This window comes from Ochotona princeps, chromosome 2 (genome assembly GCF_030435755.1).
Source record: "Ochotona princeps isolate mOchPri1 chromosome 2, mOchPri1.hap1, whole genome shotgun sequence".
Lineage (NCBI taxonomy): Eukaryota > Metazoa > Chordata > Mammalia > Lagomorpha > Ochotonidae > Ochotona > Ochotona princeps.
This window is the reverse complement of record NC_080833.1, coordinates 24,449,874-24,476,815: the sequence shown is the minus strand read 5'-3', so window position 1 is coordinate 24,476,815 and position 26,942 is coordinate 24,449,874. Positions and strand designations below refer to the sequence as shown.

General features: G+C 46.4%; 1 protein-coding gene across 4 annotated transcripts; it reads right to left on the bottom strand.

Annotated features, from left to right (window-relative positions):
• Positions 1-206: 206 nt before the first annotated feature.
• ZSCAN20 (zinc finger and SCAN domain containing 20) lies at positions 207-25,678 on the bottom strand. 4 transcript variants are annotated; one of them, XM_058678545.1, is made up of 8 exons: positions 25,490-25,678; positions 18,421-18,938; positions 6,911-7,097; positions 6,044-6,120; positions 5,679-5,763; positions 3,523-4,209; positions 2,095-2,487; positions 207-1,625 (listed from the first exon to the last, which is right to left on the bottom strand). In XM_058678545.1, the coding sequence occupies exons 2-8, from the start codon at positions 18,835-18,837 to the stop codon at positions 379-381; spliced, it is 3,093 nt and encodes a 1,030-aa protein (XP_058534528.1). In that variant the 5' UTR covers positions 18,838-18,938; positions 25,490-25,678; the 3' UTR covers positions 207-378. The 4 variants fall into 4 exon arrangements, with proteins under 4 accessions (XP_058534528.1, XP_004591658.2, XP_058534523.1 ...); XM_004591601.2 differs by having other exon boundaries at positions 2,095-2,490; positions 25,490-25,676; XM_058678540.1 differs by having other exon boundaries at positions 2,095-2,490; positions 25,494-25,676.
• Positions 25,679-26,942: the final 1,264 nt, after the last annotated feature.

Genomic DNA, 26,942 nt, shown 5'->3' with positions numbered 1-26,942 from the left:
CATGGAGACACTGTACTGGCAAAGCCAGGGTTGATGACTGCCGCTGGACTCAGTGGTGGGGTCACTGCTTTAATCCTACTCTTCTATGTGCCCAGTTAGGCTCAAACACTGTGGAAACACACAGCAAACACAAGGACAGCCTGTGGATTACCTAGTGTGTTTTGTTTGTTTGTTTTTTACAAGAGAAAAACAAGCAACACTCCAACGTGGATCCTTAGTGTCTGAATTCACTTCCAAATTACCTGGATGATACCAAGATAACCTTCCTGGGTATACACCCAGTTTACAAACAGGTGGACTTCTTTTTAGCACGTGTCCTGTGCTCTCGAGGGAGGTAAACACTGGTCGCCTTCTGTGCTTGTGCTCGGGGAGGGTCTCCTATGATGCCTTGCCAGCTGTGTGGGTTCTGCGGTGGGCACTGAAGTGGGAGCTGTTGTTGAAGTCTTTGCCACACTCTGTGCACTTGTAGGGCTTCTCTCCAGTGTGGGTCCTCTGGTGGATAATCAGGCTGGAGCTCTGGTTGAAGCATTTGCCACACTCCCGGCACTGGTAGGGCTTCTCCCCGGTGTGGATCCTCTGGTGGGTGATGAGATTAGAGCGGTCACGGAAGAACTTGCCGCACTCGAGGCATTTGTAAGGCTTCTCGCCCGTGTGCACTCTCTGGTGTGTGATGAGCTTGGAGCGCTCGCTGAAGCACTTGCCGCAGTCCACACACTTGTAGGGCTTCTCCCCGGTGTGGGTCCGCTGGTGGTTGGCCAGAGTGGAGCTCTTACTAAAGCTCTTCCCACACTCGCCGCACTCGTAGGGTTTCTCACCCGTGTGGATTCTTTGGTGGCTGATGAGAGCAGAACTCTTGGAGAAGCTTCTTCCACATTCCGAACACTGATAGAGTTTCTCCTCTAAGTGGGTGCTGGGCGGCAGGCTCTTCCTGCTACTTGGAGCTTCCTCGGGAGTCGTCTCCCCTGTGGAGCTTCTCCAGTGAGCACTACGAGATGGGCTTCTGCCCAAGCGCTCCCCAGGCTCACTGCGCTGCTCAGGATCTCCTCCCCAGTGGACCCTCTGATGCTTCAGAAGGTTTGAACTCTGATTAAAGCTTTCCCAGCATTCCCCACACTGATGGGGCTTCTCACCCACATGGATTCTCTGATGGGTGACCAAACTGGAGTGATCGCTAAAGCTCTGCTCATATTCAAGGCATTTGTAGGGTTGCTGTCCAGTGTGAAGTCCCTGATAGGTACTGAGGTCAGAACAGTCATGAAAGCCTTTCCCACACACCAGGCGTTTATGGGCCTTCTCATTTGTGTGCACCTGCTGGTGAGCAAGGAAGTGGGAGCTCCGGCTGAAACTCTTCACACAGGTGTCACTCTTGTAGGGTTTCTCTGCAAGATACAGGCCTCGGTGGTCAATGAGTTTTTCTAAGTCCTCTTCAGATGAACACTCCTCCCACTGTTCCTCTGGGGGGTCCTCCAACTCCCCCTCACCGCTGTTTTCATGGTCACTGTCTTCCCCCCAGTCATGAGCACGGCAAACAGCATCTGGAATACACTGTGATAAGTGTCCGGGAGACTCCTCAAGAATGTCCTGCTCCCAAGTCTCATCTTCATCCTCACATCTCATCTCAAAGCCTGAAAAATGGACAGAAAGGCAGTTATTGTTCATTTACCAGTTAGTATTTATGTATACACATCTGTATCTTATGTATGATAAATTCAGTTAACAGATTTTTATCTTGTATCATGCACCTTATGTCACTAACAGGAAATTGACCAAGTTCTGATACATACAATTATTGCTGATCTCAAAAGCTACAGGATTCTGGGACATGGTAACTCCACTGAGGGAGCCATGAAGCCCAGCCCAAGGATCCAGCCCAATCTTACTATTAACAGTGAACACTTTCTTCTTCTAATACATGCAAAAATACATGCTCTGCCAGATCAGATGAACCCTTACAAAAGCTAACATTATTCCTCATTTAGGGGTCATACTAAGCCGGAAAATGGACAACTTAAGCAAAGTCCAATCTTTTTTTCCATTCAAACCCACTCTCTCTTTTAACTCAGGGACAAAACAATGAGCTTGTTCCATGCTTACCTGTGTCTGGAGTTTTAGCCCTCATTGCATCTCCACCTGCCACCTCGCCCCAGACCTCAACACTGCCAGCCTCCATGTGGCCCCCTGTGCTCTCCCGGACAGCCCCCAGTGCCCTGACTGCGATCCGAGCCCTCATCAGGGAATCCAGCTCCTCATAGAAGGGGCACGTCCCAGGTGGATGACTGCTCTTGGCTTTCCGATAGCTTCGAAGCAGGTTTTTGAATCGGTAGCGACACTGTTCCAATGTCCGCAGGAAGCCCAGGGCACACAGCCGCTCTGCGATGGCCCGGTACACCTGGCTGTTCTGGTGACAGGTGCGGAGCTTCTCAGAGAACGGAGACTCACTGAGGATTGCCAGGAAGGCCTTGGTTTCCTCGTAGCCCCAGTGCACACCTGCTGTTGGGAGTGAAGTATAAGATTTAATGAGCTTATCTAGGTCATCTATGATCAGGGCCACCTGCCCTCCTGAACGCCCAGAACGCAGGCATCCAAAAAGCACCCAAGAGCCTAGAGAAAATGTTCCTGCCTCTTGTGGAGGTGGGAGGGAATTCGGCTGGAGCATCTCACCCCATCCCCTTCTAAACGATTCACCAAGACTTTGGTCTTGGCTGATGGGCAGCACCTGGGAGACCCACTCCCCTGGCTTCAGCTCACTGGTTCAGGGGAAGATCCATAAGAGTTTCCCTATATCCAGTGAATTAAAAAAAAAAATGCCTGATGAATTTTTCTTTTAACAAAACATGGCAGCTGAGAATCTCTAATGACTGCAGACATCGACTGCCTTCAAGTAATCCTGTAGCAGAGCTTGATTAAAGATGCCCTGTCCTGTGTGTGTAGGCATCTAGTCGGTTCCTCTGGGGACATGATGCAGCCAGAGGTAGCTTGAAGGATGGAGTTTACAAATCCACCTCATGTGGGCAAGGCAGGAGTCACAGGCTCCGCTCCTGCTTCTGTGTCTACAGGTAGGATGCTTCAGCTCATGGACATCAACATTTCCATCTCCAACTGGACACTCCCACACATTGCCTGTACTAGCCTACTGGATCTCTGCTCCATCTGCTCAGCACTTCACTGTCTTCCTTTAGCTATGTCATGTTCTCCTACACATGAAGAGAAACACAGAACTGGCAGAATCCCAAGTTCACTGACATGACACCTGTGATTATCCCCAGTGACACACTTTGGAAAATACTGACTTTCCTCTGTACAGTCTCTGAAGGCTTTTAATGTTGCTTCTATAACCAAGAAAACCTAGCCAAGAGGCTTAGTCCTGGGAGAAGACAGGAAGAGTATGAAGGTGACTATGGAGCCCAATACCTTCTTCCACCACCAACCCAGCCCTGCCGTGTGCACCCGGACCTGAGGGAGGAGCAGGGTGGCTGGCAGGAGGGCTGGAATCTGGACCCAATCAAACAAGCAGGCTCTTACCAATTCGACTTTGTAGCAGTGTTGGATGCCCTGAGATCTTGTGTCCCTGGCTGGACTCGTCAGTGGCGGGGCCAGCACCGTTACAACATTCTGCTGTTTCCTCTGGTTCCCAGCCTCTTTCCTCCTGCTCGTCCATCTCTGCATCACTATCCCCCAGCCTGGGCAGTGCCATGGCCTCTCCCGGACCGCCTGTGGCTCTGACAGTCATCCGAGACCGCACCAAGGCCTCCAGCTCCTCATAGAAAGGGCAGGTCCCCGGGGGGTGGCTGCTCTTGGCCTTCCGGTAGTTCCGCAGGAGGTTTTTGACCCTGTAACGACACTGCTCTAGTGTCCGGAGGAAGCCCCGAGCTCTTAGTCGCTCTGCAATGGCCCGGTACACCTGGCGGTTTTGGTGGCAAGTCCGGAGCTTTTCAGAGAAGGGAGACTCACTCAAAATTGCCAAAAAAGTCTTGGTCTCCTCGTAGCCCCAGTGAACGCCTGACACCTTCATGTCCTCCACATCCCACTGGCACTGTTCCTCCCAGGCCTTTGAGTCCTTCCAGGCCAGTGCTGGGGCTGCTTTTGTTTGCTCATTATCCAGGATATCATCTGCAGAGTTCCTTTTTGTGGAATTTACAAGGCTTAAGCCCCAAAATTCTGATCCTTGCTCTTGCTGTGAGGTGATGCTAGCCTTTGAAACTGGAACTCCTACACAAACAGAAGAAGCTAAATGAGTAGAGATGATCTGTAGTCAGCATTTGTTCTAAATGGCCCTAAAACATACCTGAGAGAAGCTGATGACAATTCCAATGTTAACTTCTTAAAAGTGCCGGGAGGGATGGGGAGAGATAAAAAGAAGGAACAGGACCTGCTCACCGAAATGTCAAGAGTCTGGTTTGCTTTGTTTATTGCATTTTTCTGTTACTGTTATGGAATGTATCACATACAGGAGGGACTGTTACTGGCCCACAAATGGGCACATGGCCTACACAGACCCAATCAAATTGAATTCCATGGTTGGCAAAGAGAGGCATGTATGTGTTCAGGGCAGGGGGAAGAGGGTGGAGTCTCTTACCAGGAAACCGGTAACCTCCATTGCCCTGGTATTTATCTTTTGACTATGATATAAACTGTCTTGAAGGGGAAATTGAAGCTGAAGCTGACGAAGAGGGAATGGATTTACGTGCATTACCATACTGCAGAGCTTATCTGAACCATGGTTGGAGCATACCTTCTATACTTCTCAGAATGTGAGAAAGTCGGTTTCATAAAACAGTTACGTCTAAAGCATTGCTGACCCAACAGCTCCCAGCCCTAACAAACAGGAAACCTTTGGTGAAAATAAGCATTTGAGGGGAACCAGATGAAAAAGAATTCAGAGCTGTAACGGGCTTAAGGATACTCTGAATCGGCATTTCCCAAAGTTGGGAAACACTGAACACTACATCCCCTGACATGAACCACTGCCAAACAAGTAGCCAACGACCTTCTAAACCTCCTGACCAACACTCAACTCTGTCACAGTCCTTATCTCATCTCAGCCACGCATTGAGCTTCCCTACTGGTGACCCCAGGCCCCACAGAGACATGCCCATTCATCTGTGGCTCTCGCTGTTGGGGCCTGCAGAGAAAGGAGTCTGCCTGTACTGGCCATCTGGACTTCAGGTACTTGAGCTCTGTGATAGTCTCTCATCTTTTAATACATACACCTCATGAGCTTAGTTCACTTGAGCCTACCCTTGATTAGATAGAACCCATTTGGTGCCAAAAAGTTTGGATTTCTGAGACAACTGGTGAGGCACAATCCCTGAACTGTGGCAAGTATACTGAAGGAAGGAAGGGAAGACGATGAGCTCCAAGAAGTCAGGCTCTTGGAAGCCATCCTACAGCCTCCATCAGGGCTCACTCCATCCCTGCCGTAGTATGTCTCCTGGCCTCTGAAATTCCAGAGACATCAGAGCAAGGAATTTTTTTTAATTATTATTATTTTATGATATAGTCCCATAGGTTCTTGGATTTCCCCTCTTCTCTTCCAAGTACTCCTCCCTCACCCTCCAACGATTGTCATAGTCTTTCATAAACAGCCAGGATTCTTAAGGGAGTAGCCAGGCATTATTGGGGAGCTTAGAGCAGGATAAACCAGGCACCATTCTCTTTGGAGCACACGGTTCCCTTACCCAGGCACACATGGTCTCCACAGTCATCTCCCACAGTGTCCTCACAGAACTCCTTCTCCACTTGCTTGCCGGGACCCAAGGCTTCCTGTGAGAGGTACAAGAGGAGGAACCCAACCATCACTGACCCTTGGAAACAGCCTAGGGCCCCTCCCAGGACCCAAGGATACAAGGGACACCATGTGTGAGGCTCAGATTATAAGGGGTAGCACAACCAAAGGGAGGCCTAGCAGACTGGAGGAGAGGGTCAAGACTACACAAGCGCCTTGTGGCTTTCTGTTGAGGGAAGGCTGTAGACTGAGAAGATGGGCACTGGGCAAGGGCAAGGAAAAAAGAGTAGTAATGATAGAAAAGAACAAGTGCCTTACCTGGGACTCGACTGTCACCTCCCAATCTCCAACACTGCCCACCTTTGGGAGAGCAGGGACTTGGGGAGTGAGGATAGCTAAGGGAAAAAAAATGGATTAAGAACCCAAGCTCTAGTTCCCCACAAATCACAACCCTCTAAGAGTAGCCTTTCCAAAAGTCATACTTGTCTCAAATTATCTCCAGGGCCTCGTACATCTCCCCTCTTCCTTCCCTTCTTTTTTTTTTTAAAGATTTATTCATTTTATTACAGCCAGATATACACAGAGGAGGAGAGACAGAGAGGAAGATCTTCCATCCGATGATTCACTCCCCAAGTGAGCTGCAACGGGCCGGTACGCGCCGATCCGAAGCCGGAAACCTGGAACCTCTTCCGGGTCTCCCACACGGGTGCAAGGTTCCAATGCATTGGGCTGTCCTCGACTGCCTTCCCAGGCCACAAGCAGGGAGCTGGATGGGAAGTGGAGCTGCCGGGACCAGAACCAGCGCCCATATGGGATCCCGGGGCTTTCAAGGTGAGGACTTTAGCCGCTAGGCCACGCCACCGGGCCCTTCCTTCCCTTCTAAGCTACCCTGAGTGTTGTGTCGTATGTGACATGCCAGTTCTGTGCTCCTATGACAAGTCCCAGTCTGCAGCTGCTGCCTGCCTGTAAACACAGCAGAGTGTGCCAGCATCACTGAGGGCTGCACCCCTTCTTACAATACCACTTACCCTACTTCTCAGTGGATGGGTCCATCAGACACTATCCTGCCTGTTCCTTGCCTTCTACACACGCTTCCTCCCCCAACACACTCTTTCTTGCCTTGCACCTCTTTCCCTGAGCTTATAAGGCTGCATTCTCTGATATTCCCAGATTCTTGGTACTTACCACTCTCTTTCAAGGGCTGTGGTGCCATCTTAGGATTTAGATGCTTGGGAACATCGCGACATGAATTCTTCATCCACTGCTTCTGGGATGGTCCCTCGGGCCAGTGATCTACTGCCTGTAGCTGGAAGCTCTGAGATTCTCGCACTGCCTTTAAAGACTTGGCCTCTTTTGCACACAGTTCCAATTCCTACACACAGATGGCCAGTTGAATAAGGCCCAATTTGATAGGGCATGGAACATTCACGAGTACGAATGTGGTTCAAGGATTAACAGGATCTTTAAAGACTCAAAAATGGCATCAGAAAAAGCTTAAGACATGACAGATGACAACACAGAGACCAGCATTTATACCACTGAATAAGGACTTTCCTGTTCAGCACAGGTAAGCTATACAAATGCTTCATGATTCAAACAATTTTTATTCACAAATGGATAAAGTAGGTGTAAATTCTGTGACATTAAAAATAATTCACACACATTAAAAACAGGGGCAGATATTTGGCCTGTCAGTCAAGATGTCAGTTGAAGACGCTTGCATCCCATATTGGATGCATCCCTGGGAACGCGCACCCTGGGAGGCAGCAGGCGACGGCTCAGGTGGCTGAGTCCCTGCCATCCACCTAGAGAACCTTCACTGAGCTCTTGACTCCCAACTTTAGCCTGATGCAGCTCCAGCCACTGTAGGCATTTGGGGCGTGAGTGCTCTTGTTGTATGTTATCTATCTCTACCTTTCTGTCTTTTAAATACAAATTTTAAAACAGGTTGTTTGCCTTTTAACTTACACAAAAAATAAGAGAAACATAAAAGGCCAAGCAAGGTATAGAAGAGGTGGAAAGATACAACTAATGCTAAATGCATTTGAGTATCTGTGCTAGAAGCAGAAATATTTTTTAAATAAAAAATTAGAGGAATTACAGATGAAATTTTTAAATAAAAGTACGTGCTGTTTAGAAAAGCGCCTTAATACAAAAGCATAAGCAGAGCTAACATACCCACCTCAAAAACAAAGCACTGTGGCAACTTAAACGTCAATGAAGAATTTCAAGCAAAAAAGGATCACGGTATATGGCCAAGAACATTGTCCCCCTCTTCCTTCCCTTCTGGAATGCATGGTCTCTACGCCACTCTGAGTGCTGCACCATGGGTGAGATGCCAGCTCTGAGCTTCTCTGACCACCGTTCACCAGTCCCACTCGTGTGTGTGTGTGTGTGCGCGCGCACGTGCAATGTGTGTCAAGCAATGATCAACTACAGGACAACATTATCCAAGCAACTCTACCAATCATAAAGTTAATACTTTTTCTCTATCTCTGTTTGTTCCAGATTCAGAGAGAGAGATCAATACATCATTTCCTGTCTGTAAAACCCCGACAATGTAACAATGACATTGCTTTACAGAAACACCTAACTTTCGAAAAACATATTTCAATGTTTTCAACACGCAATATTCTCACATGGTTCAAAAACAGACATATACAAAGGTGTAACCAATGAAAATAGCCCACCTCCAGGCTTGCCTCCACTCCTCCTGCCCTAATCCTTAGCACCAGGAACTAAGTTCTCTGCATTCTTTAAGAGCTTCTGTCTATATATAGGAAAATATAAATGTATTCTTGAAGCCTTGTTTTCTCTCATTTTTACAAAAATGTAGGCACCTAGACATATTTCTCCAAACTCTCATTTTAGACCTCCTCCCCCAAATTACACCCATCTTCATCAACTTACTGAGTTTGCTGAACATAGCTCCAAAAATCCTCCAGTTGGTCTACAAACTCAAGTCTACTCTCATAGAGAAGGATTTCTATCATTGGAGAGACAGCTGAGAATGGCCATGAGCAACAAAGCAAAACCCACTGAGAAAATCTACCCACATCCTGTGTGAACTCACAGGGAGATAATATCTGTTTACCAAGATTCTTTAAAAAAATTACCCCTTTATTTTTTTAAAAGGTCTAATTTTGTTACAGTTACTCAACAACAATCTTTGTGTCCAGGCCAAGCTTTCCAATCTCTGTTCTTCAAGACCAAGCAAACTCAGATTCCACAGGAGGTTAACTGTGATCAGAGAAAGAGGTACACTCAAGTGACCAAGAGGAAGCAAGAACTCTGGCAGACTTCTGGTTTCCAGCCCAGCAGAGAAGAAGCTTAGAAGCTGCCACTGCATCCTGACAAGGAAAAAGCTGAACAACCTAAAAAATCAACAGCTCTTCCCACTGCCAGAGAACCGAGGTCACGGGCCATACTGCTGACCCCAAACTGCACCAAGAGGGGAATCAGGGAGTCATAACCAACCAAAGCAGAAGTCTCCACAGGAACCAGTGTCAGGGCAGGAAACCTGAACTTCAGTGACAAATTGCTGTAGGTTTGGTGTAGGTGACTCTGAGAGTCAAAAACTCCAAGAGATAAAGCCATGCAGGCAGAGGCGCACACACATCCAAGAATCCTACCAGGTGCTTAGATCAGACACTGGGGGGAAAGGCGCTCATGATTCCAACAGGGAGCAGGGGAAAGGAACCACTTTGAAATACAATAGATCCCTGTGTCTTTCTTAACAAAGCCTACCCTCAGAAGAAAGTTTTATCAAAGTCTAACTCAATGAGCAGAAGGAATGGGTAAGACTGGCACATAAGGGGTGGTTAAAACCCATCTACAGTCCCTCTAGGCATCCTGACAGATCCAATCTTGGGCAGAAGCTGGGAAGCACTAGTTGAAGTTGAATCCTAGCTAATCAAAAGACGCAGACCTGGTCACAGGCACCCATACTTCATCACTATATTACTAAAGGCCTACCTACCACAGTTCCAGTACAACCCTGCAATAAAAATTTAAAGTATACCAAAGACAAAAATCATCGAACAAGCATCAGAATCAGATATGGCACAAATGCTGGAATTATCAGACCAAGAATTTCAAAAATACATATAACTACCCTACATGCCAATGGTCTAAATATATCAAGTAAAATGCACACAATATCACCGTGTGTCAAAACCCAAGACCCAGCAGTATGCTGTCGGAAAGACACTTTAAATTTTTAAAATTTGTTTCAAAGACAGTGTTCCCATCCCCGGTTCATTTACTCAAATGCCTGTTAGAGCCAGTACTGGGACATGTCACAGCCAGGAGCCCAGAACTCAACCCAGCTCTCTGACATGAGCGGCAGTAACCCAGTTACCCAAGGTATCACCACTGCCTCACACAGTCTGCATTATCAAGAAGCTGGAATCAAATACAGGCACTCCAAGATGGAACATGGCCATCCTAATGCAAGACGAAATACTCACCCCAAAAGACAGATAGATAAAAAGGGAGAGAGAAATATATACCAAGCTAACACCACCCGAAAGAGAGTAAGAGAAGAAACACTCATTTCAGACACAGCAGACTTTAGACTAAAGGGAATTTTCAGAGATGAAAGATACTACATAACAATACAGGGAAAACAACTCTAATAAAACAAAATGATCCTTAAATATACCTAAGGATAAATATATCTAAGCCCTTTAAGCTTGTTTTTTTTAAAAAGATTCATTTATTTTTATTGGAAAGGCAGATTCACAGAGAGGAGAGACAGGTGAGTGAACCATTGCTGATTCACTCTCTAAGTGGCCACAAAAAGTGGAGTTGAGCTGATCTGAATTCAGGAGCCTAGAGCCTCCTCGGAGTCTCCCACACGGGTGCAGGGTCCCAAAGCCCTGGGCTGTCCTCGACTGCTTTCCCAGGCCACAAGCAGAGAGCTGGATACAACTGGGACACAAGTGGAGCAGCCGGGATACAAACCAGCACCCATATGGGATCCCCGTGGATGCAAGCAAAGGATTTAGCGACAGAACTATAAAAACTAGATTAATCCATCATTCTACTTGTAGATCTTAATATACCTCTGTTAGAAATGGACAATCTAGCAGGCAAAAACAATCACCAAAGATACAGTGGAGTGACTGAGATTGGCTAGGCAGGAGAGACGCCATCATCATGAAGATACAGAGGACTTAAGTGCAGCATCAGTCAACTGGATATAATTGACATGACAAGAGCGCTTGATCGAATAAAAGCAGAACACATATCCTTCTCAAGCTCAGATGCATTCCCCCAAGACAGACCACATTCTAAATCATAAAGCACAACCTAATAAATTTAAAAGGATAAAATCAAACAGTATCTGCTGTCAGAACACAGTGGAATTAAACCAGAAATCAATAACAGAAAGACAGCTGGAACATCTCAAAAGAGCTGGAGACTAAACATGCCAGGTCCAACAAGAAATCACAAGGGAAAATATTTAACACCCAATACCTAAGCTGCTACCTCAGGAAATCAAAATAAGAGAAAATTAAACCCAAATTTAGAAAAAGTATTAAAAAATCAGCAAGAATCAATGAAACCGAAAATAGAGAAAATCCACAAAACCAAAAGTTGATTGAAAAGATAAAACCAACAGCTAAAGTAACTAAGAAAACAAAGACAGAAGACACAAATTACCAATATTAGAAATAACCGAGGACATTACTACCGATCCTGTGGATTTAGGATAATAAAGGAACATTAAAAACAACTCTATGCCCACATAGTTGATAATCTGCAAGAAAAGGACCAACTCCTCAAAAATCACAACCTGCCAAAACCCAGGCAAGAAGGAACAGACTGTTTGAACAAGCCAATATCCATTTTTTAAACTGAATCAATAATGAATCACTTTGAAGAACAGAAAGCTCTGGACTCGGTTTCATTTGTGAATTCTATCAAGCACTTGCAGTGTTCTAGGCTCTTCCAGAGGACAGAAGCGGAGGGAACATTTTCTTATGTACTCTGTCGGGCCAATCCTAACATTAAAACCAGAGGAAGACACTACGAGAAAACTACAGACCAATATACTTCATGAACATAGATGCAAAAATGCTTAACAAACTGTTAGCAAAAATCAAATCTAATGGTTCATGAAAACAATGACATAATACAATCAAGTGGGATTTTCCCAGATGTGTAAGCTGATCCAACATTTCAAAATCAATTCATACAACCCATTATATCAGTAGGATTAAAATAAAAATTATACGAACATATCAACAGACAAAAAATAAATTAAAAAAAAAAGCATTTGCACCATCCAATCTGTGTTCATTAGAGTCTCAGCAGTGATGGGCACTGGATGCAGCAGGGAAGACACTGCTTGAGGCCCATGCCCACAGCCCAGCACCCGGCTTGACCCTCAGCTCTGCTCCCAGCTTCCCACTGGTGCTCATCCTGGGAAGCAACAGGTGATCACTCAAGCAGCACCCAGGTGGAAGACCAGCTGCTGGCTTCAGTCGGCCCCAGTTGTGAGGCATTTGGAGAGCGAACTGACTAACGTGATCTCTCTTAAATGATGTTTCTCTTTCTCTTTCTTTTTCACCCTCTGACTCCTCTCAAATAATACTTCCCCCCCCAAATTCCCAGCAAATTAGGAATAGAGGGAAACCCCTTCAAGATGACAATATATACAAAAAACTACAGCCCACATTCTGTTTAATGGTGAGAAATTCAGAGCTTTTGCTTTGGGCTAAGGAAGAAAGCAAGGATGTTCACTCTTACCACCCCTTCTTAATGTCATTTTGGAACTTGTAGAAGATGCAATAAAACAAAAAAAAAGCAAATAAAAGGAATGTAGACTGGAAGAAATGCAGCTGTTACTTGTTCACAGATGACATGTTCATCTATAGAGAAAATGTGGTAGAAACCAACATAAAAGCTCTTGAGACTAATAATTAATTATAACAAGGATACTATACAAAAAGCCAATCATTTTCCTTTATACCGGAAATGAATAAGTAGAACCTGAAACTAATAGCATAACAACACTTATATTTTTAGCCTTCCTAAAACAAAAATATTTAAATATAACCCTACCAAAATATTTACAGGCTTTATATGAGAAAGAAAAAGTCTGATGAAGGACATCAAAGAAGAAATACATAAATGGAGAGATCTTCCAGACAGAGACTCACTGTTGGCAAGCTGGCAGGCCTTCCCACTTGGATCTAGCTGTTCAGTGCCTGCCATAAGCAAGGCAGTGTGTGGTACTGGCTTATGAAAAGACAAAGAGAGAAAGAGAAAAAAAAAACAGATTCACATAAATATAATCAACTGAACCTAGACAAAAGAGCAACGGCAATACAAAGAAGCAGAAGCGTGTTTCCAAAAACTGGTGCTGCGGCTGGACATTCAAAGGAACAAAAAATGAATCCGCACAAACCTTATGCCATGTACCAAAAAAAAGCCCAAAAAAACAAAAAAGAAAAAATACCTAAATGTAAAATCCAAAACTATGAAATTCCTAAAATACAGAAAAACATCTAAATGATTTCAAGTACAGGTGACCAATTTTTAGATGCAATACCAAAGGCACAAAGGGTTCATGAAATACAAATAGTTGAAATGCTAGATTTAACTAAAATTTAAAATATCTGCACTATGAGAGTCAGAAGACAAGAAAAAGACAAAGATAAAATATTTGCAGACGCACATCTGATAGACTATTGAACATATTCAAAGAACTACTAAAATGCAACAATTTTTAAGAATTAGAATAAGCAAAAGACCTGAATAGACACTTCACTGAAGATGTACAAGAGGACTTCAAAAAGTCTGTGAAAAATGAAATTAAGAAATAAAAATTAAAATATAAACTTTATTTCTCAAAATAAGTTCAAGATACTCTTGTAGGCACTTGTACCAGTTAATTAGTCCAATTCGAAAAAACTCAGGGTCCTGGGAGTTTAACCATATCTATGTAGCCCTTTTCACATTACCAACTGATGGAAAATGTGTGCCCTTTGAGGATTTCTCAGCTTAGGAAACGGAAGCCAGAAGGAGCCAACTCAGGACTGCGAGGTGCACACCGAACGATGTCACATCAAAATCACAAGATCACCCTTGCTTGATGACAGAAATGCCCAGGAGCACCGTCACACTGGACATTGACTCTGCTGAAACCTCCCAGCCATTCTCTGCTTTAAAGCCTTGGGAACGTCGCAAACCACTGTGATGAAAAGCAGATGTTCTTCTTCGACCCTCCAGAAAGTTAACAAGCCAATGCCTTGGGCAGCCACTATGACGGCCGCCATGACTTTTGTCCTTGACGGCTGCACTTCTGCTCTGACTAGACCTTTTGCACCTCTTAGAAGCCATTGTTTTGATTGGGCTCCATCTTTAGGACCACACTGGGAAAGTCCTGTTTCTCCTCCTGCTACAATTCTTTAAAAGAATGCTTTAGGAACTTGATCCCACCTGCTTAAAATTTCTACTGAAACCAGCAGGTCTGGGCACAACAGTCAGGGCATTCACCAAGCAGAAAGCTTGCTGTGCTTCCATTTTTCAGTCAGAAATGTACACACTGAGGCAGCGGAGATCTATGATGTAGGTCACTGTTTCTGCTGTTAACCACTATTCTCCAATTAGGACACAAATAAAAGCAATTTTGCCTTCACCACTTGATGGGGTTGGTCTGTTGCTGCAGGGTTCACATTTGACATCATCTGGTCTCTTCCTATTCATTTGTAAACCTGCTGATTTCTCTGGGATATGCTCCCCATAAACTCACATAAAACATTAACGATTCCACCCAAGCTTCCACAAATTCTGACCGTTCTTATTTTAATATTGTCAGAATTTATACTATTCTGAGGGGCCCTTTTTCAACTAACGTCAACTATCATCATCATAGTGCAAGCTAGATTCCCTTGAGACGTGCTGTAACAAGTTGGTTCAAGATTACTTCATAACACACATTTCCCATGAACTTTCTGAAATCCTCTCATAAGCATGGCAAGTAAGCACATAAAAAGATGTCCAATGTCATACGTCATTAAAGAGTTGCCAATTAAAACAATGAGCCACACTAGACAATTACCAGAATGGCTAAAATCCAAAGTCCAACACAAATGTTGGCAAGCATGTGGGGTAACAGGAATTCTCATTCACTGTTGAATGAAAATTTGGAAGGCAGTTTGGCAGATTTGTTCAAAACTAAACATACCCTTACCAAGCGATGGAGCTACTGTGTTCCTTGGTATTTACCCAATTAAAATGAAAACTTATATCCATTCAAAAACCCGCACACAGGCCTTTATAGTAGCTTTATACATAACTACCAAAATCAGACACAACAAAGAGGTCTGTCAGTAGGGGAATGGATAAATAATCTGTGGTATATGAGAAAATGAATATTACATTAGAAAGAAACGAACTATGAAATCAATTTTATGAAAACACCTTTTAAAATGCAGAAGAGTCAAATGTATATTACTAAGTGAAAGCAGCCAATGTGCAAACGCAACAACCCCATATCTTCCAGGAAAAACCAAATTATGGAGACAGAAAAAAGGCTACAGTTTGCCAACAGCTCAAGAAGAAGAAAGGATGACTAAGCAGACACGCAGAGAACAGAGCACACTCAAGGCAGTTGAAACTATTCTGATAGGTTTGTTAAAACCCAAGGAATGGACACACCAAGAGGGAGCCTCAGAGTCAACTAAGGGCTTCGGGTGATAATGGTCGGCCATGCAGATACAACAGGCGTCAACTCCAGTGCACGACGCTCAGACAACTTGGAATACAGAGACACATTCTCTGAATTTTGCTGCAAACCTCAACATTCACTAAACGTATTATTCGCCCAAATAAGAGGTTAATTTTCTTAAAAACAGTAGAATACTGTGGGGTGGGAGACAGTCAATAATAAATCCATCAAAAATGCCTGAGCAACAAAAATCCTGAAAAAAACTGCATGGCTGGCTTCACTGTGACTTATCCAAACACTGAAATAACACATAGCACTGAAAGGAACGGTGCTAACAAGTTATGAAAAAACACAAAAGAACCCTAAATAATATTTAAATTTTAAAAAGGCCATCTGAAATGGCTACATACCATGACTGTAATATATGACACTCTGGAAAATGCAAATCATGGAATCAGGAAAATCAGTGATTTCCAGGAGTTAAGAGAAGAGGAACAGATAGGTAAAAGGAATAGGATATGTAAGACAATGAAACTATCTTGCACAGCACCATGCTGTCATATTGCTAGACTCAGACAATGTTTAACACCATGCGTGCGCCCTGATTTAAACCATGGATATGAAAATAAGGACAAATGACATGTCGATACACATTCAGCAACGGTAACCAATGCACATTCTGGAGGAAGAGGCTGAGAGAAGGAGAGTTTGAGAGAGAGGAATGGGGCATGAGAGAATTCTTTGGAACTTCTGCTCAGTCCCTCCATGGAACTAAACTTTTCTAAAAAGTGAAGTATGTTTTTAAAAAATGCCTGTGTGCTTAGTAATGTGGGGGTTCTAGAAAATGGTGATAACAGACAAGAAAAACTAAAGGCCACCCAACAACTGACCTACAAGTGCCCCTTTAGGGAAAAACCCGAGAGATCAGTTAGCCTCCCAAGCACAGAACTTTTCAGGTGGTGATTCTCTTTGAGGAATATAATTGATACCGTTCACCCCACTACTAAGAAAGGAAAATCTCCCTTACACAGGAGGTAACTTAGCTACACACCTTGCAATGTAAGATCATAAGCGACAGCACACGTGCCTGAAAGGAGCACCTCTGCTACCTATCTGTCGGCTTTGAACTTGGTGAGCACTCAGAAGCAGATGGAAAAGTTAAAGGTGAAACTCAAAAGTCACAGGAATTTCTGAATCCTAGCTATGCTCCTCATTCCAGCTTTCTGTTGAGGTGACCCTGGGAGTCAGTAGGGGATGGCTCCAGCCATTGGATCCTGCCCCCTCTCTGGGAGACCTGGATTAACTTGTTGCTTCTGATTCCAGCCCGGCCCAGCTCTGGCTGTTGTAGGCACCGGGGAGGGAACCCGAGCAGATGCAAGATCTGTGGCAGATGCGTAGTCATTTCTGTGTTTCGTTCTCTTTCTCTCCCTGCCTTTTAAATAAAGAAAGAAAATATAAACATAAAAGATGTCATTACCTTATTTTTTGTCAATTTCAGAAGCAGTTCAAGCTTTGGTCAGCTCACAAGGACAGACTTTGAGAAGCTCAGGTCTAGTCCAACCCTCTCCCTTTACAGAGAAAGGATCATAAAGACCGATTTATATTATTTCTCATTTCTAGGCCTCATGATTGTCATCTTCCAGCTCTGAACCCCTAAGACGCCCATTTATTTCTTCACTGCCACTTAAGACAGATGGCTGGTTTCTTTAAAAGAAATGATACGGGGAAGTGGGGTGGCAATCAAAACAAGGCACACTGGCTCCTATTTCGATCTCTTCCTTTCAATATTTCACTGACCATCGTCTTCAAACAGCGAGTGAAGTAAAGCCACACACCTTCAACCTTCTTCCCCCCAACACCAGCGTAGAGCTTTACAATTTACATGTGCAGAAAACCACACCATTTGCAACGGGTAGATTGCCAAACCTCTAATTTCCCCCAGCAAAATGTGGTTAGGTATAATTTCATAAGAATCTCATAAGATTATAACAAATGGAGAGTGCCAGGGTTATGTTGAGATGAAAAGTTCAGGATAGCTGGCTCTGCCCACAGCCAGGTAAAAGACCTGTTCTACATAGGATGCCAGCCTCGAAACATGGTTCAAAAGTTGTGCTAACAGCTTAATTATGAATCGCATCGCAGACCTCCATAGCTTCCTGTACACTGATACAAATGTGAAGGTGAAACCTGTGACGTGATACATTCACTTCCCTTATTTCAACTCTACAACATGGTTATCTATATTCAGGAAATGGGACTTTGTTTGCCCATCTGAAAGATGGCAATGATCACAGTGCCTACCTGCCCCGGGTGCTGGGCTGACTGAATGAAGGATACAGACAGACGCTTCAAACAGTGAATGCTACAGAACGTCAGTTCATATTCATTGGAGCCTCAGGACTTAGAGGTATTTTAATCCTCACAGTTTGCAGAAAAGGCAAAGCGGAGAACAATGTAATGACCTCAGAAGCAAAGGATGGGTCACTGACTGAATGACCTGACCTGACCTCTGAGCTACCTGACTTCCTGAGTCCTAATTTAGTCTGTAAAATGGGGACAACAGTATCATTTCTTGTCTACCCACATTATTGCAACAAGCATCCAGGGAAATCACATATGTTTTCATTCTGTTAAACAAGAAGCATTTCAGATGGTCCACAGCATGAAGAGGGTTCCAGGAGGCTGACTGAAGCACAGCTTGGGAGTACACGCTTTGGAGCAGAAGGAGTTTAAATCTAGGCGCCACCATCCTTGAAGTCATGTGACTCGAACAAATCACCTACTACATTTTTCTGCCTGTTTCCTCACTGACAACAGTACCTGTCACTTGAATATATATAAAGCACTTCAAATAGTACCTGCTATACAGCAAGGCTCAGAAAATGTCCATTGCTCAATAATCACTGCTAGCATTACACTGGTTTTGATTATTACTAACCTAGCCCCAAACTCCCCTTTCCCTCACCCCCAACTCATCCAACAGACTCCTTGGAGAAGGGACTATTGGCCTCACCCGCCGTCCTGCTGCCCGGGCCTCACGGTGCCAGTCCTCCACCAGAGCTACCGCTTCCTCCCCACTCTCGGGATGGCGCGCCTGCACCCAGGTCTGGACCTCCCTGGGTAAGATTGTCAGGAACTGCTCCAGCACCAGCAGCTCCAGGATCTGCTCTTTGAGGCGGATCTCTGGCCTCAGCCAACGGCAGCAGAGAGCCCAGAGCTGGCTGAAGGCTTCATGGGGCCCAGCGGCATCCCTGTACTGAAACTGTCGGAAGCGCCGGCGGGAGGCCTCAGGGCCAGGAACAGGCTCATGGTGCCTCTCCAGGAGTTTGGGTTCTGAGTCCCAAGAGTCCTCTTCCAGTTTCACAATCAGGAGGTCTTCAGGCTCTGGTGGGGGAGAGGCCTGGGACCGAGAGTCCAAGACCACAGCCATGGTCTAGCCCAGATGCCTCACTTCAGCTGGGCTGTCTTCGGCTTTCTGCATGGACAGTGTCCTTTGTGGGGCTTGTGTGACAAGGGCTGATTCCCAAGGCGCTGAAGGCAGAAAGACAAAGGACAGCGTGAGTCAGGGGACCCAGGAGCCTCACTTTGCTCCTTTCCCCCCACACCCTCTACCACCTTCACAAGACACGGAGATGCTAAAGATGCAAGGTTGACACCAAAGCCAGGAGCCGGCCCACTTTAGAGGAAGACAGCATGGTGTTAAATCCCCTGAGACAAGCTCAAACACCTTAGCCTGACCCCTTGAGCCTCCAAGAACTGGCGTGCTGTAGTTTTCTTCCCTTCTATGTACATCCAGGTCTAGTCTCCCCTTAGGTTGGGTTCCAAATATTACCCGCTCCATAAGACCTTTCTTTTTGAATCTTAAAACCTGACATTCCTCTAAGGATGCCCCTTTGTAAATTCCCCTCCAACCCTTACTCCCCTTGATCATCCCACCCATCGAGCACTGTTCATCGATGTCCAACCAGGTCATTCCCAATGCTCTAGCCAAGACTGTGTCCAGATGTCTAGACCTCAGGATCCAAGCACCTACAAGACATTTCCACAGGACTGTTCTTCAGTGTGTCAAAACTGAACTCATAGTATTTCCCAGCAAATCTGTCTTCTGGTGTCCCCTCCCATTCAATGAAGGTACCACTTGCCATGAACCTCCCCACACCAGCCACCTGATGTCTGTCCAACTCTTCACCTAGCCATGTGCCCTTGCCAACACCCCCCCCCCACCCAGTGCCACCTTCTCAGCCCAGAGCATCACTTTGTCTTTCACTGGATCAAGCACCTAGGTCACAGTCCTGCCTCCACTCCTCTCCCCCAACTCTTGGTCCAGCCTTTGCATAGTTGTCTACAACAAATGAAATCAGCCTATGTCATTTCCCTGCTAACTACCCTTCAGTACTCTCTCATTTCCCTGGGCATAAAGCACAAACCATACCCAAGTCTCCAGCCTCATTCTGTTCCTTTGTTTCCACTCAATAGGGTGCTCCACCTGCACAGCCTGCCAGCAATCCCTACACCAAGCTGTCCTCTGGACCCTTCCTTCCCTGTGCTGCAACCTCCCCTGGAAATGGTCTCTTCCCACTCCTTCACATCACTGTCTTGGCTTAGAGTATGTTTTTCCAACAAGGCCTTCCCTGTTTCCTGAAACAAGATTCAGTCCTTGGCTGCAAGCTTCCATGACACCTTCTGCTTCCTCTCTCCTAACCCTTTATTGTTATCACTAGATCATGAGCTTCCAGGGAAACGTAGCACAGCACTCAGGGCACACAGGAAGCCTTGGTAAACAGTGAAGGCACAAACGATCAACTAATGGCGATGGTATGTCACGAAGCACAGATTACTATTAATCCCCTTCTGTGCACACTCAATAAAACAAGAATAAATGGCCTCCCTGCCCCTGTCAAATGAACTCCTTTCTCCTCTTCCTTTCCATCGCTCCATGACACACTGTCGATGCTGGGTTAGAGGAATACGTGTCCCAAGGAAATTACCACCTCCTAAATGACACCCATGCTAGGTTAGCTAAGAAAGTCAGCTCTTTGTGACATTCCCAACAAGTACAGATGACCCCCACCCCCAAAAAAAATTCCTAGTTGAAATGAGGCTGTTAGCTGCTTCCAAGTGTCTATGACACAGCTAAACTGAGAACAGAGGAGAGTGGCATTTTACACTTGAGGTCATATGAATGGACTGTGTGGAAACAAGGTGAGGGTGATGACAAAGGAAGGCTTGTCCTAAAGGCCTTCGCATACTTAAGAAGAGGCTGGAGTGGAATTCAAAGCTACCTGGCAGCATCCTGTTCTTCCTTCACTATCGGCTCTAATGTCCCCTCCTTTCATAAGGCTCCACTGTAGACCCTTGCGGCATGTCCTTCCCCCACCCCTGCTCTCCAAGACCGCTCCACAGTTCCGGGTTCCCAAAGCACCTCACAGTGGTGGCGTCCTACATCCCCACAGCTGCCTATCTGGACATCTGGACAGCCCCAGTAGACTCTATTACTAGAATCAGCACTGAAACTTACTTAAATCTGCTTCCAGTGCCCAATTCAGAATCTGATAAACAGCAGGGCCTTTAAAAACGACTATCTGGTATATCAAAAAGCCCAAGGAGCTATGAAGCTAAATAACGAACCTCTCATGAGATCTTCTCTAACTGTGGCCCTACAGCTGGACTATCCAGACACATTTCTATCACTCTCACACACAACTGCTGGTTTACCAGTCATTCAGTGTCCACTATGTACTACCCTATACTGGGAGTTACAGATCCAACAAGAGTATAACAAACAGTCCCTACTTCTATCACACAACCAAGAATGTTTGTGCTGCAAAACAAAGAGATCACTACAACAAAACAGGCAACCCAGATGTTTCACAGGCCAAAAGCCCTGGGTCTCAGATCACAGTTTTTTTTCTTCTGGGAAGACTTGAAAATCCCAAATCTTAACGTTAAATAGAAATAAAAAGGTCCCAGTCACCACATAACAATTTTTTCCACCCCTTTCTTAATGTGGATAGTAAACTACTGTGGAGAGATCAAGCCCATCAACCAACACCAGCGTGACTTCTCCCAGAGACAACCAACAGACAATGGACAAGGGCTTTCCTCAACCTTGACACTACCAGGATCAGCTGGGCCTCCCTCGGATGAGTAACCTCCAAGGGTATCCACTAGTTGAGTGCTCTCACAAGGTACCAGGCATAGTGCTCAGGGGCCACATTCACCATCTATCTGAGTCCTCCAGGCAAGCAGGTGGAGTGTCATTAGTATTGAGCTGCACTTCACAGCCCTGTAACTCCCACCACTCACACACAGGCCTAAAGGTGAGCGACAGTGTCATGTAAACAGTGCAGCCGGTTCCATCCATGACGTGTCTGCTCCAGGGTGAGCGTGTGGTGATGACAGCCATGAATCCACCATTCCCTCGGGTGGACTTGGGCCTCTCTTTTTACCGAGTCTCAGCGAGTGCCTTTCATACGGCATGGTCCCTAGCACAAGCCAACTCTTTTGAGTTGTGTTCAGACAAGAAACCTCAGTTGTGCTGGTTAACTTACTGCAAGAAGGTGTGTTGCCTTCAGAAGGGGCCCCTTGCCAGGGGATTTTCAAGCAGACTGTGATTTCAGGCTGAATGTGATTTTCACCTGCTGACTTTGGAATGCAGTTATCTAGTAGAGTATGACTCTACTGTATCCTCAATTACATAGGGAGGAACCGAGCTTGTAGGAAGATTCACTTATGGTGACACAAACTAACAGGTGACAGCGAGAGGACCTAAGCCCAGACCTGTTCCCTCCACTCATTTTTCTTAACCACAACACAGCCTTCTCTGGGTTGCTCATCATGAGACTCAGGAAGATGACATGGACAGCGACAAGAATGTTTAAGGAAGGAGTGAGTAGATGGGGATCCTAGTTCCCCTCCTGGCATTTCCCAACTGTGTGACTTCGGACAGGTCATGTAGTCCCTGTAACTGTCTGAGCCACAATCTACTGATGACCTTATCCAGTAGTTCTGGTAACTACCCCAATCAGAATGGCAGGGTTAGGGCAAAGGGCAAGGAAAATGAGAATCAGGAGCTACAAGTTCAAGTGACTACAGGAGCCTCAGTATGGAAAACATTCCATGTGAATTGAATGAGGACAACAGTTCACATGGAATGTCAGGAGAAATGAAAACTCTGAATGTTCTCAGGTCTCCCAATTTTTCCAACACATGCTAGAACTCTGGATTTTTAAACACTGGCAACAAACCCAAAGTTGTTTCAAAAAAAAAAAAATGAGAATTAAATAAAGCATGATGGTGAACTTCGCTCAATAAAGGCTGTCACCTTTCAGCAAAATGATCTTAAAGATCTCTCAAAATCCAGCAAGACCTAAAAGGTACAGGGATGAGGGATACACATAGACTGCTAACTTCCACACACACAGAAACTAAGCGGCATTTTGGGGTAGTGAGTGTTCCATTCATTAAAGAGCAGAATGGAACCCTCCTCCCCAGTCCCAAGCGAGATGCCTAAACTGGTTCTTCACCTCCAAAGAGAAAGCAGGAGCTCTCAAAGGCTTTCAGGTCGACTTGACTACAAACTAAGCTATGGCTTAGAAGTAGGTGTATGTGGGTTACCTGATTTGGGACCTTGGGCCCACCTGCAAGGGAAGTGTAAGGTTCGTGAGCCCGAGGGGTGAGGGATCTGACAGGGCTTGGGTCACCAAGCCTGGGTCTCTTGGCTCATCTGCAAAGGGGGTGCTTGGTTCGTGATCTTGTGGGGCTGGGGATCCGGCAGAGCTCGGGTTGCCTGGCTCAGATCCTTGGACTCTTCTGCAAGAATATGCCTCTTCAGTGAGAAAGGCGGAGCAGTGGACGCAGACTCTGATGCACATGGAAAATACGGCAGCCCATTTGGTACCATAGCAAAAGGAGAACAGGGCAAACTGGACAAGTACCCCCAGTCAAACGATGACAGCAACAATCTCTGTGAATGGAGACTTGAGGTTGACTGTGTCAGCCAATGGACAACGGGAGGGCTGAATCCTTCCTGGATCAGCGAAATCCACAGCATTTCAGAACTATCTAAACCACTTGGGCAGAACCCTCGGAACATGCACACATCAGGTCCCTGGGTTGATATGCGGGGGTGGCTCCCCATCCCTGGGTACTGGGACATTTGGGAAGCTGAGTGTGGCTTCCACCTTTGTCTCTCCCCTTCCCATAGAAACAAGAACAACAAATTTGTAAATAATCATTTCACCCTCTGATCCCTAACCTTCGAGGGAGGACAGCACACTCAGGGGCTTAAAATAGGCTAATAAAACAGGTTTCCCTGAAAGCACAAACTTGAATCAACTGCAAACAGCTGTCTAAAGTAGCATGCAAAGGACCTTACGTCCCAGGTGAACGCATGCTGTGAACTGTTAGCCAGGACTGCCAGAGACAAAGCCAAGGGGAGTGGCACTGCACTTTTCATGCATCTGCCATCCGGGCTTCAACCCTGACTGGTATGAACCCACCTCAGCTTCCGGCAGTCCTATCAGAGAGTAAACCTCACAGCCCTGGAAAGCATACCTGGCGTCAAGGCTGCTATGTGTGTATTTATCACGCATTTACCAATTTACTTGTCTTATATCAAGTGTTACTGCTCTGAGCTAGGCAATGGGGACAGGGAGGGGACTCAGATGCTGTTCCTGTCCTGAGACGCTTAGAATCTAGTGAAAAACATGAAAAAACAAACAAACAAAAAATGTGGGGGTGGCATAGTAGGTTAATCCTCCACTGGTGCTGACATCCAATAAGAGCATCAGCTCATGTTCCAGGTGCTCCATTTCCAACCCACACACCTGGATTGGAAGCTAACACACCTGGGAAGGCAGTGGAGGCTGGCCCAGTGTTTAGATCCTTACACTCCATGGGGGACCTGGAAGAAGCTCCAGCCCAGCTTTGGCCATACCAGGCATTTGAGGAGTGAACCAGCAAACAGCAATCTTTTTTTTTTCTTTCTCTCTCTCTCTCCTATCTCAATATCTCTGAATTTGAAGTAAAACAAATAAATCCCTAAAACATAAATCACAGGCAATTGTGACCCAAAGAGAAATCACAGGACTTGGGGGTTAGCTTCAGAAAGTCAACGTGACAATTGAGTTGCTTCTGGAAGAGTGGTTCTCTTGGCAGAGAATGGGACAGGGAAGCGGGTAAATAATCTAAGCACAGTGAGCAACAAACCAACAGCCTAGCTAGGAAATGGGGGTGGGGGGAGAGACCTGGGCGGCCCTAGGGCCTGGATGCACGAGGTAGGTTCCAAAGGAAGTTTAGGAAGAATCTAAAATATGAGGTTACGGTGTTTGGACTTCATTCCACAGACAAGGAGAACCCATTCAGCAAGAGAACAGGGCCATTCAGGTGTATTAAACAGATCACAGTGGTTGCAATGTGTTGGTCCATGCCTACGAAGGGAAAAGGTGGTACCTTCTGCAAAAACTCTAACAAGAAATGTGTGGATCCAAGACATATTAAAAAAAAAAAATCTGGCTGCCAGCTGTGGGGACCCCTCCGATGTGGAGAATGGAAGAGGAATCCGGGGGTCCCGGGGGTAGGCAGGGAGGTCACGCGGTGGATGCTCGCCATCCCCTTCCACCAGGCACACGGGAGAAAGGGCAGGTTGGGGCAGACAGAGGCCAGTCCTAACCACCGCATTCTAGAGGTAGCAACCCTGAAGGCGGACACCCAATGCGACTGGCTTGTCCTGGGCGGGCTGGGGGACACGGGAACCCTGTTTTTAAGGTCAAGCTTCAAGCTCAGGCCCTCTGAGTTTCACTTCTTGCCCGGACCCGAGCTCCCGACCCCTCCTCTGCGGTCTCCAGAACCTCCGAGAACTCTCCCTCCTCCTCAGCCTCTCAGCCCCGCCTCATTCCCGGAGCCCTCTACCTCACCTCCGCATCCCCGACCCCGCAGTGACCCTCCCCATCTCCGCACGTTCATCTTCGGACCGCCCCTCGCCCGTCCACCCCATCGCTCAAGCTCCACTTTCACCAACTCCTAAGTCTCCAGCCCGGTGCTGGAGTCCCGGCTGCCCCCGCCCCGCCACCCGGACTCACCCACCGAGACACCCACTTCACAACAGGGCGGAAGTGCTCCAGAGTTAGCGCAGAGGATGTTGGGACGCGGAGTCCGACCGGCGCCAGCCCGGGCATGGGGCTTGTGAAACTACAACTCCCAGAAGGAACCGCGCGAGCGTCGGTGGCCGGCCCCTTCCGTTCGCCGCCTTTTCAGCTGTCGCCCACTGATAGATGTCCAGTCCTCTCAAGGTCCTGGCACGCGGACAAATCAGCCCGCGGGGGTGGGGCCTGCTGCGACCAGGAGCCGGGCGGCGTCGACCTGAGAGCCGAAGACCAGCAGAGGTCAGAGACAAAACCGAGAAAGAAAGAAAGGTGACCAGACTGGTAGGGCAAAGGGTCGGTGTTCACAGCGAGGCTGCGTGACCAGAGGCAAATTCTGAACCTCGTGTTCTTCGCCTGTGGAACGAAGATAATAATAGCATCCGCATCACCGGGTGTGGCAAGCTTCCGAGAGATAATACACCTAAGACGATTAGCCCGGAGCCGTCAGGTCGATGTGTTTGCCTCGCGGTGTGAGCCTCCTAGCGTGGAGTTGAGGGTGTAGGAACAAACCCCAACCCGGTTCTTCTTAGCTGCGTGTCTTTAAACACACATTTTTCACTTGTTTGGCTGTAAAATGCAGGTGAGCCAGAAGTTACATTGCAGGGTGTGCCCAAGCTTAAGGGAGATGACACGTTAAGGAGCTCTTCAGATTCCCCACCCTGGCCACTCACTGGTGGTGAAACACGTTTACCAACTTCCCACGCTTGCGTTTCTTGACATCTTCCTGATAGAGTTTGTTGAGAGGAATGAATAAGGCAAAGTGTCATGGTCATGGGCTGTTGTCATTTTTGTTCATGATCTTGGGACTTCAGACAAGTTGACAGTACCTAGCCTAAGGCAAGGACAAGTGCCTGTGTTAAAATTAAGGGGATTCTTACTTTGAATGACCTAGTTCAAACTCCTGCTCCATGAGCCATTTCCCAACCTATTTATAGGAATAACTTCCTGTAATTGCATGCTCAGGGGACGTATCAGCAACACACAGACATTCGATCTGCTTGAACCCTCACAAGCATCGTGCGAGGCTGGCATCCTCGCCCCCGGTTCACAGAAGGCACTGAGAGCTTAAAAAGAAGCAACCTGCATGGGATCACATGAGCAGTAAGAACTAGATCTGAAATCAATGTTGAAATGCGTGGGGGGGACTCCACAGTATAGACCCACATCGCTGGGGAAGAGACCACAGGGCACCGAGGTAGAGGGGTCAGTGTGGCATGCGATTCTAGGGGGTGCCAGGGACGTTTGGGGAGTGGGAGAGGAGCAGATGCAGGACAGGCAGCTTCACGGGGCTCCAGTTAGGACGACCACCCGCCTTCATCGCCCCTGAAGAGGAGGCGAAAGAAGGGCGCCATCCGGACACTAGAGGGCGCGCTTCACCGTTAGTCCAGCC